This window comes from Ovis aries, chromosome 7 (genome assembly GCF_016772045.2).
Source record: "Ovis aries strain OAR_USU_Benz2616 breed Rambouillet chromosome 7, ARS-UI_Ramb_v3.0, whole genome shotgun sequence".
NCBI lineage: Eukaryota > Metazoa > Chordata > Mammalia > Artiodactyla > Bovidae > Ovis > Ovis aries.
In genome coordinates, this window is record NC_056060.1 from 21,583,776 (window position 1) to 21,603,962 (window position 20,187).

Sequence of the window (20,187 nt, forward strand, 5' to 3'; positions counted from 1 at the left end):
ACCCTTAGAATAGGTAGGATTTGAGCTGGCACAGAAAAGACAAGAAGGTATTTTTAGGAAGGAACAGAGGCACAGGAATAGGAATGAAGGTGATATTTAATTTTAAAGGTAATGGAGGAACCATTGAAACTTCTTGATGGGAATATGATCTGATAAACTCTTTTGGAAAAGAGAGAACCTCTCTCTGGCCTAAATGTAATCTGAAGTGAAAATGAGGAATGTCCTGAAATAGATGAAGGTTTAAAAAGCAAATATTTAGAGTGAAGAAGGTGGCTAGTCTATTCAGTGCTTTGAGTCATCAGAAGGACTATGCCTGTGGCTATAATTGATGAGGGGAAAGAGGGGGTAGGTGAAAGGAAAGAGGTGAAAAATTCGAAATGAATGTAGTAAATTGTAGAGTGGTTTGGTGATTTAGTTGCTAAGTCGTGTTTGACTCTTTGTGATCCCATGGACTGGTAGCCCGCCAAGCTCCTCCGTCTATGGGATTTTCCAGGCAGGAATACTGGAGTGGGTTAAAACTGTACGGTGCAACTAACGATTGCTCTGTGTCTTGTTCAGTATACCCTGTCCATAAACTTTTCTACCTCTGACCTTGGCTAGAATATGAACTTCATTACAGATGGGGCATAAAATGTGGTCAGAGTCCTAAGTGGAGTGGTAGTTTTGGAGTTCTAGCAATGCTTGGTTGGATCAGTAGTAATGCCTGGAATTTACCCAGAAGTTAGGTTTGTTTCAGGTATACAGTGTCAGTCTGCCATAGGCCAGTAAACTATTAGGATTCCAGTTTATTGGTTAGCTTTGGATGTTTGGGGTTCCTTGTTGTGTAACATTTTGATTAAGGCTCCTAGTAACATACGTTGTTAATCAACAGTGGCACCTGAGGATTTTTTTTTTTTTTTTTTTTGGATATTGTGTTTTAAGAATATGAATTCCTGGTCCCTGCCCCAAGAATCTCAAGGAGTGTAAGTCCTGAGACCTTAAACGTTTTTTAAAAGTCTGGTAGTTCTGTTGATGAACTCAGTTTATGAATGACTGCCGGAGTCCAACTCTAGCAGGCAGGGATTCAACCTGAAGAGATGAACGGCGTCGGCGATAAGACAGCCTCTCAATTTTCTATGGACTGCCTGTTTATTCCAAGTTTAAGATTCTCTTTTATACTTTTACAAAAGCATTAGGCCAGAGGTTTGACATTTTCAGTTCCCCCTCTCCCAGATTTATTATCTCTCTAAACCATTGTTGCTCTTCAGAGTTCCTGCTTCAGTGATTCTCTGGGAATCAGCCTTATCATCTATTGTCTGCCTTCTCTAATGTGTCCTGTAGTTAACTTGTGATTACGTTGTAACTCATGCTACATTGCTCAGTTTACTACTTATCTTCCTAAGTCCTGTTTGCCCCTAACATCCTGAGCTCACTCTCTCTTAAAAAGGCTTCTAGCTATAGTGTTTCTAAAAATTCCTAACTTCTATAAGCGATAGTAAAATATGCTAACTTTACAACATTCCTTAAATCTTTAACTTCTAACTGTTTTAATTATTTCTAAGCCCTAAATTCAGTAAACTCCTTTGCCATAAACATTGTCCTTGCAAATAGGCTTCAGATATCAATCTCTCCCATGGCCTCAAGCTGCGGCCTATGTGCTCATCCTGGAACACTTTTTTATAAAAGCCCTTGAACAAATGTCAATGATTAACTTTATGAATTATTTTCAGAGCAATGCTACAGAAGGCTTGATGCCTTCTCATGCTCCTCTCAAGAACAATAAGCACCTTAATATTCCTTTTCAGTCAACTCAGCTGACGAGAGGAAAAGACAAGTCAGAATTACAAGGCCTAACTCCTTCATCCCGGGAACCGTGCCTGCGGAATGAGGAGAAGGGGCTGGGAACCGTGCCTCCATTTTGACAGTAATGCGTAACGTGGCTCCCGACATCTCCCCCTTTTTTATTTTTTAGGGCATAGGTATGAAACTCAGTAGATAGAGCAGAGACATTTCGGCTGACTATTCTGAAAAGGCACAGGGCCATTACACAAATCAGAATTAACAGGCATAAGCACATGGCCACATTAATCATTATTGTAGAAAAGGATCCATGGGAAAGATACCCCTCCAGATTTTCAAGGAGGCAATTAGAAAGCCATTGAAAGGAAAAGTCAGACTCCGCCTGCTTCATATTCTGAATATCCTGGTGTAACTTAGAAATGTCAGTACTAAAATCTGAATAAGATTTCAGACATGTAAAATATGATTTCTAATGCGTTCCTAAGAGAGCATGGACTCATTCACTTGTAGAGGGGTAACGCACGTCCATTTAAATTCAGCATGGCACCTTAAAGACAATTTAATTTTTAAATTTGTAATTTCTTGCCCTGTAAGCAGGACTGTTTCTTCTAAAGCATTGACCTTATTTTCTATTTTCTTATCTATAATTTCCTGCATAGTAAGAGCTACGGAGACATTTTTGGACAGCTGATCGACAAACGAGGCCGTATGCACTTCTTTTGACAGGGCAACAGCAGAGACCGTAACTGATGCAATTGTGGCAATCAAGGCAGTTATTCCCACAACCAGAGCTGCAGTGAATCTCTTAGGTCGAGAAATTAAGCCATTAAGTTCATATAAAACTTCCAATGCATAATCATCAAACCATTGTCCCTCTAATTTTACAGGAACCATCAAATATGGTGGTTGCTTTACAATCATCACAGCCTTGTAATTATTATGATCATTCCCATCAACACAATTTGATATAAAACAATTCACATATATAACATTGTAAACAGTTTTTCCTTCAGAAACTTCAAATCACTCTGATTTCTGGCCCACAGAAAGGCCTAGGGAGAATGTACACAGGCCCGTACAATATATCTTTGTTCATTTAAAGGTCTATGTAAAATCACAGGTGCCATGGCAGCCAGTGCTTTCCATAACTCAGGCTGCATGGGACCCGTTCCGTCAAAGCTCACTAGAGGAGGAACCCGTCCATTGGCATGCCACCTAGTGATCACTAAAGGCATAGGGAGAAATGAATTATTCCATGTGGACCTATAAGGCTCTACATAAATCAAGCCCCGTCGTTGATTCAAAAGATAGGGGCACCCCCAGTTGGTCAGAAAATGTCTGGTGGCAGCAATGGGAATAGATAACTTTATGACGTACATGCATTCTTTCCAATGAGGAAAGCCAGAAATTCTGCTTATGCTTTCCCAGGCCTGTAGTCCTTGTTCATCAGAGTCCAAAGGGGGGAGTGCACAGCTCAGATAGTCCTTTAAATGAGGGGCTGCCTTTTTTAAGGCTTCAAATAGTCTTTCTTGCACCCCCGGCATCAGCAGTTATAAAGACCAAAAGTCTTTCTTGCCATCGCTTCTCGGAGAATCAGTGAGCATGCCTTTCAAGGAAGTGCTAATGCATCCATTCAAAACTGGAGCTGCTGCTTGTAGAGAGGAAGGTATGGCAAAGCAAATAGGTGGATAAATGGACACGCCTGAAAAGTTGAAGGAAGTGCTGACTGCTGTTTTAGCATTATTAGGATAGATGGAAGCCCCACCCAAAAGAAGAGTATCATTAACAAAAACACGAATGGGCTCATTCATCCAATCAACAGGCTGGAAAGAAGGTGGATTAGGCAAATAGGCTCAATGAACTTTTTCTGAGCTGCAGGGCCTGACAAGCCAACACAGCAAGCATAGCCACAAACATTATCATAGGAGTGGCCTCGTATCTCCCCCTTTCTATTAATTCTTCAGCCCACTGAGCGAGATGTTTTAGCTGGCCCCACGTTGGTACCGTGCTGGAAGTGGTGGTTTAAGTACGATGACGGCAACGAGGTGGGGCAGAATACTGTTGAACTCGATCAACATGTGTCTCCTGAAGCGCCAGGTGCCTGAAGTGATCAGGCGAAGGGTCACTCTCCCTTTGGCGTTTCCTTGGCTCCCTCAGGTTTGGACTCGACGAGCTTCTGGTCTCCCCATCTTTCCTTGGTCCCGGACTCCAGGCCTTCAGAGATTTTAGTAACCTCAGGGGTCCAAACAGGAGAAGTAGAATCCTGTGGAAGCACACAAGTATACCCTCTCCCACAAGTTAGCAGTGTATCTGGCCCTTTCCACTCTCCTGTAAGGAGGTCTTTTCACTTAACTAGAGGCCGAGTCGTAGCCCCTTCAGGAGTCCAGTGTCTTGTCATTGCAGTCTGTCCCTGTGTGTCCACATTTTAAATGATTAATTACAAACAAAGCATGGTGTAAAACATGATATGGAGGGGAATATTTAAATTTTCCCTGTCTTAATTTAGCTATCTGACTTTTTAAAGTCTGGTGTGCCCTCTCCACTATGGCTTGGCCTTGGGGATTATAAGGTATTCCTGTTGAATGTACTATGGAAAATTGTTGACAACATCTCTTAAAAGCAGCAGAAGTATAAGCTGGGGCATTATCTGTTTTTATCTGTTCAGGGAGTCCTATTTGGGAAAAGCACTGAAACAAGTGCTGAGTTACATCTCTTGTTGCTTCACCTGATCTAGCAGAGGCTGTAATAACATGAGAAAAGGTATCTACGGTAACAACCACAAAGGACAGGTTTCCAAAGGCCAGGATATGAGTTAACGTCCATTTGCCAGAGAGCATTAGGCCTAAGGCCTTGGGGATTTACTCCTAATGGTGGAGATGGATTAAATGTTGGACAGTTTGGACATAACTATTTGTCTAGCTGCTTCCCTAGGGATATGAAATTCATACCTTAAACCAGCTGCATTTTGATGATGAATTTTGTGAGAATTTTTGGCCTTGTCAATCTTTTCATGTAAGTTTAAAGCAATTACTTTAGTTAATGCATCTGCCAAAGCATTTCCCTCATGCAAAGGGCCGGGCAAGCCAGAATAGGCTCTCATATGTCCCACAAAATATTTTTTATCTCTATGTTTAATCTCCTTCAGTAAATCAGATAACAAGGAGAAGATGGTAGTTTTATTTTCCGGAATATTAGCAGTCTCAATATGAGGAAACAACCCTACAATATATCGGGAGTCAGTCAAAAGATTGAAGATACGGTGTCTCAAATGTTGAAAAGCCCAGATAACCGCCTTTAACTCAGCTCTCTGGGCTGATGTCTCTTCAATTACCTGAACATGGGATTTTCCATCAATAATTGTGACTGCTTTACCATTAGCGGAACCATCTGTGAAAACTAAAATTGCCCCTTCCAAAGGTTGAATAGAAAATTTCTTCGGAAAAATTACTGGATGAGTTTTCAAAAAATGCAACGGGGCTTGAGGGTAAATGAAACAAAATTTGACCCCTGAAATCTATCAAGGCAACTTGCCAATCATCATTATTTTGTAAAAGAAATTATAATTGATCTTTATTGAATGGAATCACTATACTTGTTACTTCTCTTCGAAAAAGTTTCACACTTCTTTTTTTACCTTTTATAATTAATTCTGTCACCAAGCTGGGATAAGATAAAACTGTTTTTCTTGGGGTCATTGGTAGATGGAGCCAGTGGGCCTTCTTGCCACAAGCATCCTGTAGGTGGATGCTCTGTGGCGAGAATAATTAAATCCCATCCTCTGGTAATATTAATCCTAATTAACTGATCATTTAAAGCTTCATCCACTTTAACAAGAGCCTCACTAGTCAACTTTCTCTTAGAACTGGGATTAGGATCACTTTAAGCAATCAAAGGCTTTCAATCTGCAGTAGTCAGTTTTAAATGTGGGCATATCCAATTAATATCCCCTAATAATTTCCGGAAATCATTTAAAGTTAGTAAACATCTCAGCTGCAAAGGGGCATGACTCATGGTATGGGTATTTAATACCCTCCCTAAATAAGAAAAAGGAGGATTTACTTGTATCTTATCTGGAGCTATCTTTAAACCCCAGCTTTTCAAGGCCTCAATCAATTCAGATAAAATTTGTTGTAACAAGGTTCTGTCCTTATGAGCTGCCAAAATATCATCCATATAATATATCAAATATAGATCTTTATACTTTGCTCTAACATTTTGCACCACTTGGTCTACAAATTTCTGACACAACGTGGGGACATTTTTCATTCCCTGAGTCAAAACCTTCCATTGAAACCTTCTATAGGGCTGTTTAAAATTAGCTAAAGGGAGACTGAAGGCAAACCGCTTACCATGTTGGACAGCTAGGGGAATGGTAAAGAAACAATCCTGTAGATTTTTTTTTTTTTTCCCTGTAGATCTTTTAACTATCACATTATACTGAAAAGCCCAGCCACTGGGGAAGGGAGGCCCTCTGGAGGGCCCCCATGTCTTCCATAGTTGTATTTATAGCTCTCAAATCTTGTAACAATCTCCATTTTCCTGATTTTAATAACAAAAATAGGAGTATTCCAGGGGCTATTAGAAGGCTATATATGGCCAGCTGTCAATTGTTCCATAACTAAATCCTCAGCTGCCTGGAACTTTTCAGCTGTTAAAGGCCATTGCTCCACCCATACCAGGTCATCAGATTTCCAGGTAATAGGGTTGGCAGCAAGGCAACAGCCTCTAGGATAAATTTGAATACCCCAGACCTTCTCTGTTCTTGTTAGGAACCACCTCTAATGGTGAAACAATTTTCTGCTGATCTTTACCAAGCCCCTTACCAGGATTATACCTCATTTGCAGCATTTGATTTGTAACCTTTTCATCTGGGCTATATAAAAGCATCCCATCTGAGATAATGTATCTCTCCCCCATAAGGAAAAAGGTAGTGAAGGAACCACATATGGACATAAAGTGCCTTGTGCCCCCTTCTCATCTGACCATGTCAAAATTTGTGAGCTCTTAGCAACCGAGGGCACTGACCCTATTCCTACCAGGCCGGCAACTGGTCAAGCGTGTCGGCCAGGATGAGGGCCAATCTTTTCCAGCAATGTAAGAGACGTCTGCTCCAGTATCTAACAGCCCTGACATTTTATTCCCTTGAATTAAAAGATCTTTTAAAGGCCTCGGTTCAGTTGAGTTCAGTCTCTCAGTCATGTCCAACTCTGTGACCCCATGAGTCGCAGCATGCCAGGCCTTCCTGTCTATCACCAACTCCCGGAGTTCACTCAGATTCATGTCCATCGAGTCAGTGATGCCATCCAGCCATCTCATCCTCTGTCATCCCCTTCTCCTCCTGCCCCCAATCCCTCCCAGCATCAGAGTCTTTTCCAATGAGTCAACTCTTCGCATGAGGTGGCCAGAGTACTGGAGTTTCAGCTTTAGCATCATTCCTTCTAAAGAAACCCCAGGGCTGATCTCATTCAGAATGGACTGGTTAGATCTCCTTGCAGTCCAAGAGACTCATGAGTCTTCTCCACCACCACAGTTCAAAAGCATCAATTCTTCGGCACTCAGCCTTCTTCACAGTCCAACTCTCACATCCATACATGACCACAGGAAAAACCATAGCCTTGACTAGACGGACCTTAGTCGGCAAAATGATGTCTCTGCTTTTGAATATGCTATCTAGGTTGGTCATAACTTTTCTTCCAAGGAGTAAGCGTCTTTTAATTTCATGGCTGCAGTCACCATCTGCAGTGACTTTGGAGCCCCCAAAAATAAAGTCTGACACTGTTTCCACTGTTTCCCCATCTATTTCCCATGAAGTGATGGGACCAGATGCCATGATCTTCGTTTTCTGAATGTTGAGCTTTACGCCAACTTTTTCACTCTCCACTTTCACTTTCATCAAGAGGCTTTTGAGTTCCTCTTCACTTTCTGCCATAAGGGTGGTGTCATCTGCATATCTGAGGTTATTGATACTTCTCCCGGCAATCTTGATTCCAGCTTGTGTTTCTTCCAGTCCAGCGTTTCTCATGATGTACTCTGCATAGAAGTTAAATAAGCAGGGTGACAGTATACAGCCTTGATGTACTCCTTTTCCTATTTGGAACCAGGCTGTTGTTCCATGTCCAGTTCTAACTGTTGCTTCCTGACCTGCATACAGATTTCTCAAGAGGCAGGTCAGGTGGTCTGGTATGTCCATCTCTTTCAGAATTTTCCACAGTTTATTGTGATCCACACAGTCAAAGGCTTTGGCATAGTCAATAAAGCAGAAATAGATGTTTTTCTGGAACTCTCTTGCCTTTTCCATGATCCAGCAGATGTTGGCAATTTGATCTCTGGTTCCTCTGCCTTTTCTAAAACCAGCTTGAACATCAGGAAATTCACGGTTCAAGCTATAATTTCCTGCACCCAAAAAGCTAGATCACTAGTTCCAAATCCTCTGTGGCCCCTAGCTTGAGAAGTCAAGGTTTTTCCTGTCTGATAATAAGCTAAAAGCAAAAGCTGTGCTATTCTTTGATCTTTATTAATTAGCAGAATCTACTACACCAGGCACCACCTAACGTTAAAAAATCGAGCTACATCCTAGCACATGTCCTACAATGCCCTCAGGTAGGGGGCCGCCACTCCTTTGGAATCTGAGTAACCAGCACGTCAGGGGTTAATATTGTTGTGGTGGTGGAACTGAGGTCCAGTCCTGTGCTACCTGGGGTTGATTGGCATGGCTTGTCCCTGCTTGGCAGGACATTGCTGGCAAAAATGCCCCATTTGGCCACAAGAAACATTTTCTATTTGTAGAATCCTTTCCATTAGGATTAATCTTTTTTTTTTTTTAAGCCTGGGTCAGGCCCCCCTGAGGGGGTTTTCTCCAAGGAGCAAGCTCTATATATTGTGCATGTGTCTGCTTTAAAAGCTCCTTTGTTTCAAAAAAAAAAAAAAACAAACCTCTTTCTCAGCCTTAGGCAATGCTCTGGGAGGCTTTGGAGGCAAAGTTGGGAACTCCTGGGTCCTGGGAGGCACAAGTGGAGGTGGTGGTGGTCGCCTTAAGTCAGAAAGTAGTGGATAAATTTTTAAAGGTTTGCGTAGAGGGGGAGGGGGCTCGCCAGGGCACCCGGCCGCAGCGTCCTGTAAGCCCTCTCCTTCCTCGGGAGGTAGAGCACAGTCTCCCTCCTTTTCTTCGTCAATGGCAGAAAATATGATCTGCGCAGAAGGTGGAGACCCACCACCATCCACCGTTGTAGCCTCCCCCTTAGGCTGTCTAACAGCCTCATGACAGGAGTCTAGGACATTTCTGATCACATTCCACAGAGCAGAAGCATCTACAGGAACCTTTTCTGGCCCATGCAAAGTATAAAAGAAATGTAGAAATTTAGACAGTCTTGCTGTCCTTACTTTAACGCCTCTCTGGGCTAACATATGAAGTAATATTTCAATAAACATTTGTCTATTCTTAGATGGAGAGAAACCCATTCTTCTAGAAAATATTCTTACTGATTCTGTACCCTCCTCACCCTGCCTAAACTGCAAAGGGGTGCCAGCCACCCACAGGTACAATCCTAACTGTCCCGCATTACAATCTCAAATTACTTACTCTTCAGTGTCCCCTCTTCTGGGCGCCACTTCCCAGAGTCCAACTCCAGCAGGCAGGGATTAAACTTGAAGAGATGAACGGTGTTGGCGGTGAGACAGCCTCTCAATTTTCTATGGACTGCCTGTTTATTCCAAGTTTAAGATTCTCTTTTATACTTTTACAAAAGCATTAGGCCAGAGGTTTGACATTTTCAGTTCCCCCTCTCCCAGATTTATTATCTCCATAAATCAAACAGAGTTCCTGCTTCAGTGATTCTCTGGGAATCAGCCTTTCTTCCTAAGTCCTGTGTGCCCCTAACATCCTGAGCTCACTATCTCTTAAAAAGGCTTCTAGCTATAGTGTCTCTAAAAATTCCTAACTTCTATAAGCTATAGTAAAATATGCTAACTTCACAACATTCCTTAAATCTTTAACTTCTAACTGTTTTAATTATTTCTAAGCCCTAAATTCAGTAAACTCCTTTGCCATAAACATTGTCCTTGCAAATAGGCTTCAGATATCTGTCCCTCCCATGGCCTCAGGCTGCGGCCTATGTGCTCATCCTGGAACACCTTTTTGTAAAAGTCCTTGAACAAATGTCAGTGATTAACTTTATGAATTATTTTCAGAGCAATGCTGCAGAAGGCTTGATGCCTTCTCATGCTCCTCTCAAGAACAGTAAGCACCTTAATATTCCTTTTCAGTCAACTCAGCTGACGAGAGGAAAAGACAAGTCAGAATTACAAGGCCTAACTCCTTCATCCCAGGAACTGTGCCTGCGGAATGAGGAGAGGGGGCTGGGGGCCGTGCCTCCATTTTGTCAGTAATGCCTAACGCGGCTCCCGACAAATGACCAAGTGAAAGAATAGCTTTTCAGTGTTACAGTTAATCAAGATCCTTGCTTATACTCCAGCAGCCTCCCATTCATGTCCTATAGACACAGTCCCAAATAGGAAGAAAGGATTGGTTTATAAACTCCTCCCTGGCTCCCCTTCTTGACTTCTTACCTCCCCACCAGTTTCTTCAGAATTTTCTGCCCTCTATAATCAGAGGTTGCCTGGATTCCCTTCTAGGTCATAACTGGTTTTATGGAAGTCTTTATTATCTTCAGTTTTTTTTTTTTTTTAAGAAGAGACCACACTCGGAAGATTAGGAAAAATACTAAAACATTAAAAAATGGGCAGTCAGAATATGGATTGATTAGCAAAGGTACGAACGACCCCAAGGCGTTTTAACCAGCCTATGGCTTACAAAGCATTTAGCCCTTATTCCTATTTCTTGTGTTAAATCTGGATGCTGAGATTCCACAGAAATGTTAGATAAGTTACTTATACAACAAACATGAGTCAGATTTAGGTTTGGCATCCTTTTCTTAATTTCTGCTTCTTATTCATACCCAAGGATACCATTTGGCCGCAGGCTTTGCTGTGATCTCTATAGCTCTTGGGTCCTGCAGATCCTACCGAGGGATTTGTTTTCCAGGATGAAGAAACTTCCCTCCTATCTGGCCCTTTAACTTTGTTCACTTTAATACATTCTATACTATCTTTGCCCTCCTGAAGACTTCTGGCTTGGAATCTTAGAGATCTTACGTTCACCTGGCTTATTTTCCACCCTCTGCTACAGGTGCTCATCTCCTTCACATATCAGTAACATCAGGCTGGAGACACTCCTGTGGCCATGTGCACGTCATAGATGGCACCTTTTGCAGAATCTTGTTTGCTTCACATTAGTTCCTTACAAGGAGCTCAAAAAAATGCCTCATCTCTTTCTTACAGTTCGTATTGCTTACTAGGTTCTTGTTTTCATGTCTGAAGGTCCCTTCCAGCTGTTGTTTTTGTGTTTGTTTTTTTTTTTTTGCAAAACAATGATGTCCAGAACTTTCTGAACAACTTTTCTCAGTTTTCCCACATCTCTTTGATGACTTACTAGGCAAGTGCTTCTGGAGAAGGGATTGTCTAGAATCCTGTCACTGCAGTTTTACAATGTCATAATAGCATTATGGTCTAATAGAATAGAATGTAGTTTATAATTGATGGAGATAAAGGCTATTTGCTTGTACATGCTTAATTTTAAAATCATAACTCTAAAAAACTATTTTATTTGACCAGTTTAGCACATTTATGGCTAACTATATGCATACCTTTCTCCCCCCCCCTTAAAAATCACATTTATTTATTCACAGCATATATGTGTTTATAACGCTCACTTTTTAAGTTGAAATAAAACAGCAGAGAATGTTTCTTATATAGAATTTTAAATGATAAAAGCAAGTACTTGGGATGGCTAGACCTGTGAATTTTTCCTGTTTATAGTATTTGAGGTGTATTGGAGAATCTCTTCTGTAGGTTTTTCCTCCAGAGTATAGGATTTTATAATTTTAAAAATGATTGTTTTATTACAAAAGTAGCGTGTATTCTTTAGAAAAATTTTTGAAAAACGAGAAGAAAATAGGTGCTTTTATTTATTTGTTTGGCTCTGCTGCATGGCTTGTGGGGTATTAGTTCCCTGACCAGGGATCAAACCCGGGCCCCAGCACTGAAAATGCTGAATCTTAACCACTGGACCACCAGGGAATTCCCTAGGTTTTTTTTTTTTTTTTAATTGGAGTATAGTTGAATAACAATGCTGTGTTATGTTTCAGGTGTACAGTAGAATGAATTGGTTATACATATATACACTCTTTTTTAGATTCTTTTCTCGTAGAAGTCCATTAAACAGGTTTTTAAATCACCATAGTCCCACAAACTAAAAGAGCAGCAACTGATAATTTGGTGTAGAATTTTCTTTTCTTTGTCTTTCGATAGTTTAAGAAATCTGCAATATTTAAATTTTTATCTTCCCTCCAATTTTTTTTTTAATTCTTGAGCATCTGGATAGTGTTTTTGTTGGGTTTTTATTTTATTTATTTATTTTTTTGAGTAGTTTGAGGTTCACAGCAAAATTGCTAGGTACAGAAATTTCTCATGTACCCTCTCCTCCTCCCACATATGTATAGCCTCTCTTATTATCAACATTGCACACCAGAGTGGTACACTTCTTACAGTGTGTGAATATTCAGTGACACATAATAATCACTGAAGTCTGTAACTCGCTTTAGGGTTCACTTTTGATGTACTTTTTGTGGGTTTGGACAAATGACATGTATCTATCATTAGAGTGTCATACCAGGGTATTTTCACTGCCCTAAAACTTCTGTGCTCTACCTGTTTATCCTTCCATCTACCTTCTGCCTTTTAAAAAATTTCTTGTTAAACTACAGTAAATCAGCTTCTTTCTCCTATGTATGCAAAAAAGTCTTTATTCTCTAACCTAGATATGAAATGGTATATATTCAGAGATCCTATTAATCAAGTGATAATAGAATAAAGTTTTATGAAGTATATGCAGTCTTCTAGTTCATTTTGTAAGTATCTTTTAGTTACAGAACCTAAGACTAGTTCACTTTAGATTGCTGAAATATAGAAATAAGAGAAAACTCTTCTCTCACACCATCTGCCATTATCTGCACTAGTTTAAATACTGTTAGTGTAGAACAGGTGTTTGTGCATCATTTAAACCTTTTGTACTGCATTGTACCTATCTGGAAAGTAATTATCTTTAGGCTATTTTCTAAACTGGTTCTCATCAATATTTGCATTTCTACTCCATGTAATATTTTAATACTGGTAGGAAACGTAGAGATCTTCCAGCCCCTCCCTTCCATTTTCTGTCAAGTCACTGAGACCCAAATTATTTAAGTGATTTACATGGATTGTAAGTGAACATTTTTTCCAGTTTTACTTGGAGCTGTTAATTGGAATGACCTACATTAGTGATTTGCAAGCTTTCTTTTAATAGTAGAACTTGTTTTTCTTTAAAATAATCTTACTTTGAGTTCCATATATAAAACATAATTGAGAGAAGGCCTATTTCCAGAGCCCTGTCCAGTAGGCTTGAAGAAGTTTTTAGGAACCTTAGTGCCCTGAAAATCATTTCTCTTAAGTAATCATGAGATTATTGTTGTACAAACCAGTGTATTAATCATGAGGTTTTGGGCAAAACTAGTGGCAATAGGCAGTCCAAAAAAATCAAACTGAACACAATGAAGTCTTTAGCTTTGATTCAGTGACAAAATATTTAACAGAAATAAGTGTACTTTGTGATAGACAGTTTGAAGCCCCTGGTAGTATTTGTTTGAATTACTTGTAATATGTGAATTGGCCTTGAGATAGTAAAACATTCCAGATGTGCATAGCAGGAATTATCAACATGTCCTGACCTTTTACGGCTTCATATGGTCTTTTCTTCCATATAGAGATCGGGGAAATTAATATAGATGTGTGTTGACCAGCTCATATGGTTTGATTGATTGATTTTAGAAAGCAGTATTATATGAATGTTTGTGTTTTTAAGTCTGACTTGGTTTTCTTTCATTTGATAGGAAAAAGCACCTCTATTTCTGAAGAGAAAGGTGAATCTGATGAGGAGAAACCAAGGAAAGGAGAAAGACGATCATCCAGAGTCAGACAGGTAACTCTATTGTCTCTGAAAGCATCCTTCACTTCTTTGCGAAATGCGTTGGATATCTCCTCCTCCTCTTTTTCCTCAACTTATTTTCAGAGTTGATTTTTCTCTAGCTTTCTGTATAGTCACCTTCTTTGCTTAACATTTTTCTCATTTTGTGTTTCCTTATTTATATCTGCTTTGGCCTTCAGATTTCTGAATGAATATATAAAAATTAAAACGTAATTGTGAAAGTTAGCAGGCTGATCTGTATTTGTAAGGCAGCACATTATTAGAAAACAGACAGTTCATTATCTAATTAAAACCTTAAAGCTGTATGATATGGTGTTAAGTGAACAGAATACAAAAGTATATGTAAGGTTAATTACAACCTTGGAAAAAGAAATAATGGGGACAAATTAAATATATCCAAAAGATCAAAATAATCACATTTACTGAAAATAGGACAGGCCCACCTCCCCACACTTTCTAGATGTTCACTTCGCATTTATTTTAAAGCTTGAAGTTAACAAATGAAGCCCTAGCAGTTTCATCATTGTACTTGTTTTGATTCCCATGAAGTCCATATCAGTCACACATGTCTGTTGCCACATTTGCTTTCTGTGTTGCTGAAAGCATATATCATGAGTGTCTCCATCATATGTGTATCTTGTGAGATACTTTTTCTCTTCTGTTGATAGTGAGCAAATATACCTTGAACTGTTGAATATCTTTTCTTTCAGGCAAGAGCAGCTAAACTCTCCGAGTGTAGCCAGGCTGCAGAGGAGGAAGAGGATCAAGAAACACCTTCTAGAAATCTGAGGGTCAGAGCAGATCGAAATTTGAAAACAGAGGAGGAAGAAGAAGAGGAGGAGGAAGAGGAGGAGGAAGAGGAGGAAGATGATGATGAGGGACAGAAATCTAGAGATGCACCAGTCCTGAAACAATTTAAGGAAGAGGGAGAAGAGATACCCATAGTAAAAATGGAGGAGGTGACAGATGAGAGACCCCAAACTATAAGATCCCAGGAACAGGAGGGGTTAGAGAGAGGAGGGAGAGTTACAAGGTCCCAGGAGGAGGCCCGAAGAAGTCATCTAGCCAGACATCAGCAGGAGAAAGAGATGAAAACAGCTTCTCTTGAAGAAGAAGAAAGAGAAATAAAATTTTCAAAAGGCTTGGAGGAAATATCCAAGTCTCCTTCCCCTCCTCGATTGACTGAAGATGTGGCGAAGGCCCCGGTTGTGCTACAACCAGAACTAACTGCCAGTGAGGAGGAGACTCCCCCACCTTTACTTACCAAGGAAGCATCTTCTCCACCACCTAATACACAGCTCCAGAGTGAAGAAGAAATAGAGCCCATGGAAGGCCCAGCTCCTCCTGTCCTCATTCAGTTATCTCCTCCTAATGCAGATGCTGAGGCCAGGGAACTATTACTATCTCAGCATACTGTGCAGTTGGTGGGAAGTTTGTCTCCTTTGTCAGGTCCTGCAGACACCAAAGTTGAATCTCCAGTTGAGAAAGTGCCAGAGGAGAGTGTCCTGCCTCTAGTTCAGAAAAGCACACAAGCTGAATCCTCAGCCCAGAAAGGTCTTGAAACTGAATCAGAAAAATCCACTCAACCACTCCCTCTAAAAATTGAGGAATTCACGCTGGCTAAAGGGATCACTGAGGAATCTTTGGAACAGAAAGAAGGCAGGAGGGCTTCTCATGTCCTTCTTCCAAGCCACAGATTGAAACAGTCAGCTGACTCCTCCTCTAGCCGATCCTCCTCATCTTCATCCTCCAGTTCTAGATCAAGATCTCGCTCTCCTGACAGTTCAGGCTCTCAGTCTCACTCACCTCCAAGATCCAAGCAGAGAGATGCATCTGGGGCACGTGCTCATGCCAACCCTCGTGATAGATCCAAGGTGGGCTCCAGATCAACATCAGAGTCCAGGTCACGTTCCCGTTCTCGTTCCCGGTCAGCATCAAGCAACAGCAGAAAAGTAAGTGTGGGAGATGTTCTGTCTGTACTGCACTGTTTTCAACCCCTACAGAGCTTATGATTTCCAGCAGGAATAGAAAAAGGTTCCTTTAGTTCCCAGTTCAGTGATTACTTTTCATTTTGCAGTCTCGTTTTCAACTCACTGGTTCTTTTTCAGTTTGATTCCTATTGATTGTAAAGAAAGGTCAATCTGTCTACCCATTTTTCACTAGGCTATGAACTTCTTGAGGGTATGGTCGTACCTTTTTATGTGTATATCCCAGTACCCAGCACCTAACTGGGAATTAATAGATTTTTGGATAATCTAGGAAATAGGGAAATCACTAAGTCAAATCTAGGGATAAAAAGATCCGAAGTATTAAGCTGGAAAACTCAGTGATCTACTGAATACATACCAAATAAAATAATTCGGCTAATGTGTTTCATTTCTTTAGTCTCTGAGCCCTGGAGTCTCTAGGGACAACAGCACCAGCTACACTGAAACCAAAGATCCCTCTTCTGGTCAGGAGGTTGCAGCCCCACCATTGCCACAACTGCAGGTCCTTGAGCCAAAGGAGAGGACTTCCACCCCATCCTCTATCCAAGTGAGGCGTGTGAGCCAACCTGAGCCAGCTGAAAAGCATGTGACCCAGAGGTTACAGCCTGATCGGGTAGGGTATTATGCCCCCTCTCTAAAGGAAAACAGAGGATTAGGCATGATTTTCCCTTCTGTCTTAGCTAAAAAACTGAAAATGCAGTCTGGATAAAGCTCAGTAGAAATGTAGAAGGGGATACCTGTTAGATTCTACTTGTATTTCCCAATTCCTGGTTAATGGAAGTTCTCTATGAGGCTGAGCATCACGGTTCTCATCTTCAGCGCTCTTGGGATCAGTTCTTTCTGCCCAAAAGGAAGCCTCTTCTCAGTTCTCTGAAAGAAGAATTCTAATAAAATGTTTGCTAGCATAGAAATTCTGTAAGCAGTATTCCATTCCACTTTTTAAAATTAAATAAATAATAGGGCCGTGTCTGGAGCTGGTACTATATATGTCGTGCTCTGCCTTTTATCAGCTCCATGTTAAAGAAGAGGAATCAAGCAGACTTAAGTACGCTGGCTATGTTTGTTTTGCTGTGTTTGTCCTGACAGGGGAGCCCAAAGAAGTGTGAAGCTGAAGAGGCAGAGCCACCGGCTGCCACACAGCCCCAGACCTCAGAGACTCCGGCCTCTCACCTACCAGAATCAGAAAGGACTCATCACACTGTGTAAGTGATACCTCTCAGCTGGGATATCTCTCCCGGTTTGTAGGATAGTTCCTGGTTCCCTGGGGTTCTTTGGCTAAATCTTCGTTACATTATAAAACACAAAGTCAGAGCTGTATCTGGACTAAGGCTAGACTCCAGTTATACTGTCTTGAGAGCTGCCACCAGAACTCTTAATGTAGTCTGAAAAGCAGTGGTGGGAGTAAAAGGAAACCCATTTTCTGGGATCATCTGACCAAAACAGTCAATTCCTTTAAGGAGAAAGCAGGAATTGATTCAGGTATTTTAACTCACATTTGCCAGCTGCTTGTGAGCCTGGGAACACAGTTTAATAAAGGATGTTGAGGATTTAAAAAAAAACAAAAACAGAAGGGTGCTGTTTTTTAGTTTTTGTGTTTTCTCTGGTTATTGGCTACCATTTTATTAGCCACAGTCTATCCTAGTTACTTTTCACAGTATACAGTACAGCAAAATATGAAGTCCATATCAGGTCAGAAGCTTATCCCTTCTGAGACCCTTGGATTGGTTTCACCATTTATGCAGTTAATGTGAATTTTTTATTCCTTATAAATCTAGCTTTAGAAAATACTCATATCAAATTAAATTAGTAATTGAAAATTGTCATTCATTTGTTGAGTATATGTGTTACAAATTAAGATGCCATTAAACCAAAATTCTTGGCTTTGAAGTCTCATGGGAAATGACAAAGCATTGTGGAAATAAGATTGCTTACCTTTTCAACGTCAGAAAATGTCCTGAGTAGACAGTTGGCCTAACTTTGTTCCATGATTGCTCTAACGCTGATACTAGCAATATGATTTTCGTTTTTATGTATATGTCAAGTAATGTAAATTCTTCTTAGAACTTCAGACTACCTTTTGCCTTTGATTTTGGAGGGTGGCGGGCAGTGACATGATTGATTTATTATCTCTTTTTTTTGAGACTTTTAACAGTAGTTATGTAATCATTATATAGCTTTTGCCTTAGGATATACCCTTGCTGCTGCCTATACTAATATTGTTGTCTCTGCTGCCATCTTGTGGCCATTACATTTTTGGTTTGAAAGCTAAAAGTTCACTCTATTGCCTTTAAAAAAAGGTTTCGTTTTTTCCCTTTTGGAATGGGTACATTATCCTTTGGAAAGGAGTTTTTCTTCTAGGACCTTAAAGTGAAAACCCAGCGAATTCTGAAGGTGTTCAGGATTTCCCAGCTACACCATCGATGAGGAAATGGGGTGATACCTTCCCTTTTCTATCCATCAATCAGAGATAATACCTGCCTTTCCCTCCTCCATCCCATGGAAGTACAATATGTCTTTTCTGTAATGGCAGTTTCAAAGTATATGTTGAAAACCTGCTTACTAATTGGGTCTGAGGAATTGCTTCCTGTGCACCATGAGAAGCAACTAATTTTATGAAAGGCTCCTTGCTTACCATAAAATCCTGTAGGTCTCTGAAATCCTGGCAACAGAGTGGCACTGTATGCTGTTTTAAAGCACCTTATTTCTGGGTTTTTGCATGTAGGTCCAGGGCAAATAAACCTTGGAGTCTCATACAGAGTTTTTCTCCTTAGGTAAAGGTGGCTTTGACATGTATTTTAAGACTGAGGTCATCTAGTCACATTGATTCTGGCAAGGAGATAGCAAATGGCACTTGGGCAAATCCTGAGATTGCCCATTATTGCCCAGGCAGATTTCCGTGGAGCAGCCCATGGATTGGAAATGCAGTCTGAGCTCAAGAGTGGCTCATACACATCCCTGGTTACCTGCTTTCCTTCTGTCTGCCTTTCAGATGGTCTTTTTGGCAACCTAACAGAATTACATGCCCAAAATCCATAGGATATTCTGGCATTGGATTTGGTAAATGAGTCTTTGAGAAGTTTGGCTACATTTCTGGAGGCCCTGCTGAATTGATTGACAACACTCCTGGTCTTTCACCCCTCTTTGAGTGCTAGTGTTTAGCCTGGTGATCTCTGGAGCCTGGCCAATTTTAAAAGTGAGATGAAACAACAGGGAGTGCTAAATGAAAAAGACCATTTGTGGCTTAACCTTGGTCTTCCTCTCTGTCTCAACAAGAAGTCACATGACTTTTAAAAAACAGAGCTAGGGCCCATTGATTCAGTAAAGTGTTAAAAAGAAAAATTAGACTTTACTTCAAGGATCTCTCACCACTGGGAAGAGATGACCTAAATTTTTTTTTGGCTGTGGTTGGTTAAATCCATTGTGATTCTGATTGTTCCCTGAGGGATTCTAGTTCCCTGAGGGATTCTAGATTTATGAGGTAAGGTATCTTTTTCATTTCTTGGGGCAGGAATTTGTGAGCCCTCAGTCCTGTTTCATTTGAGCCCTGTTCCAAAATTCGGCCTTGCCTGCTATAGCTAGAGCAGAAATTTACTCATATACAGGAAAAAAGGGTACTCTCTTTTTTACATTAAAAAAAAAAATAGAGGAAAAGAGGAAAGGAAAAACTTTGTGTGGACAACTGTATCATCCAGTAGTAGTTAATTCAAACCCCAATTTTCTAAATAAAACCTTCCTGTATATACAAACCTTGCAGGCAGTAGAATTGCTGGGCCCTTGACACTGTGTTTAGTTGTCCTTTTGCCTGAATAGCAGGAAGGAAATGGTCCTTTAAACCAGTATGACAGTGTAATTGATACTCCTAGGGGACCTACAGTGCCAGTATGCCTAATGATGCATAGTTTTTAAAAAGTAGAATTTATTGTTATCAGTAGAGTTCACTCACTGAGAAGTTGGTATCTAAGGACATACCCTCTTAAACCATACTCTCCTTGGTTATCTTGGAACTAGTATGCTCCTGAGTGTATTCTGTATTTAAATCTCACTACCAAAGGTAGTCAAATCCCACTATTATTTAAATTTCATATCAGTCCTCAGCTCTTTGTGAATTTTTTACAATAAAGTTCAAACATAAATGTCTATAGAAATTTTCAATAAGTTCAAACATAAATGTCTATAGAAATTTCCCTTTTCCATTAGTTTCTTTGAATCTCATTCATATTCAGATACAAACTCTAATGTGATGTTATTAGCCCTCAACTAGTTCTGTCCTTTTCTTCTGAGCTGCAAATGCTTTGTTTACTGTTTAATTATGAGTAGGTATCACGCTGGTGGCTCACTGGTAAA

At 40.4% G+C, this 20,187-nt stretch overlaps 1 protein-coding gene across 7 annotated transcripts in view; it reads left to right on the forward strand.

Annotated features, from left to right (window-relative positions):
* The window catches only part of ACIN1 (apoptotic chromatin condensation inducer 1), a 39,393-nt gene that overhangs the window by 5,836 nt on the left and 13,370 nt on the right, over nucleotides 1-20,187 (forward strand). For 4 of the 7 annotated variants that reach the window (XM_004010335.6, XM_027971630.3, XM_027971629.3 and 1 more), the window contains exons 5-8: nucleotides 13,761-13,849; nucleotides 14,566-15,807; nucleotides 16,241-16,456; nucleotides 16,930-17,045. In XM_004010335.6, the coding sequence (XP_004010384.4) occupies nucleotides 13,761-13,849; nucleotides 14,566-15,807; nucleotides 16,241-16,456; nucleotides 16,930-17,045 (1,663 nt within the window). The remainder of the gene's footprint in view (nucleotides 1-13,760; nucleotides 13,850-14,565; nucleotides 15,808-16,240; nucleotides 16,457-16,929; nucleotides 17,046-20,187) is intronic. The other 3 variants (XM_042252965.2, XM_060418559.1, XM_060418558.1) reach the window with 1 other exon arrangement.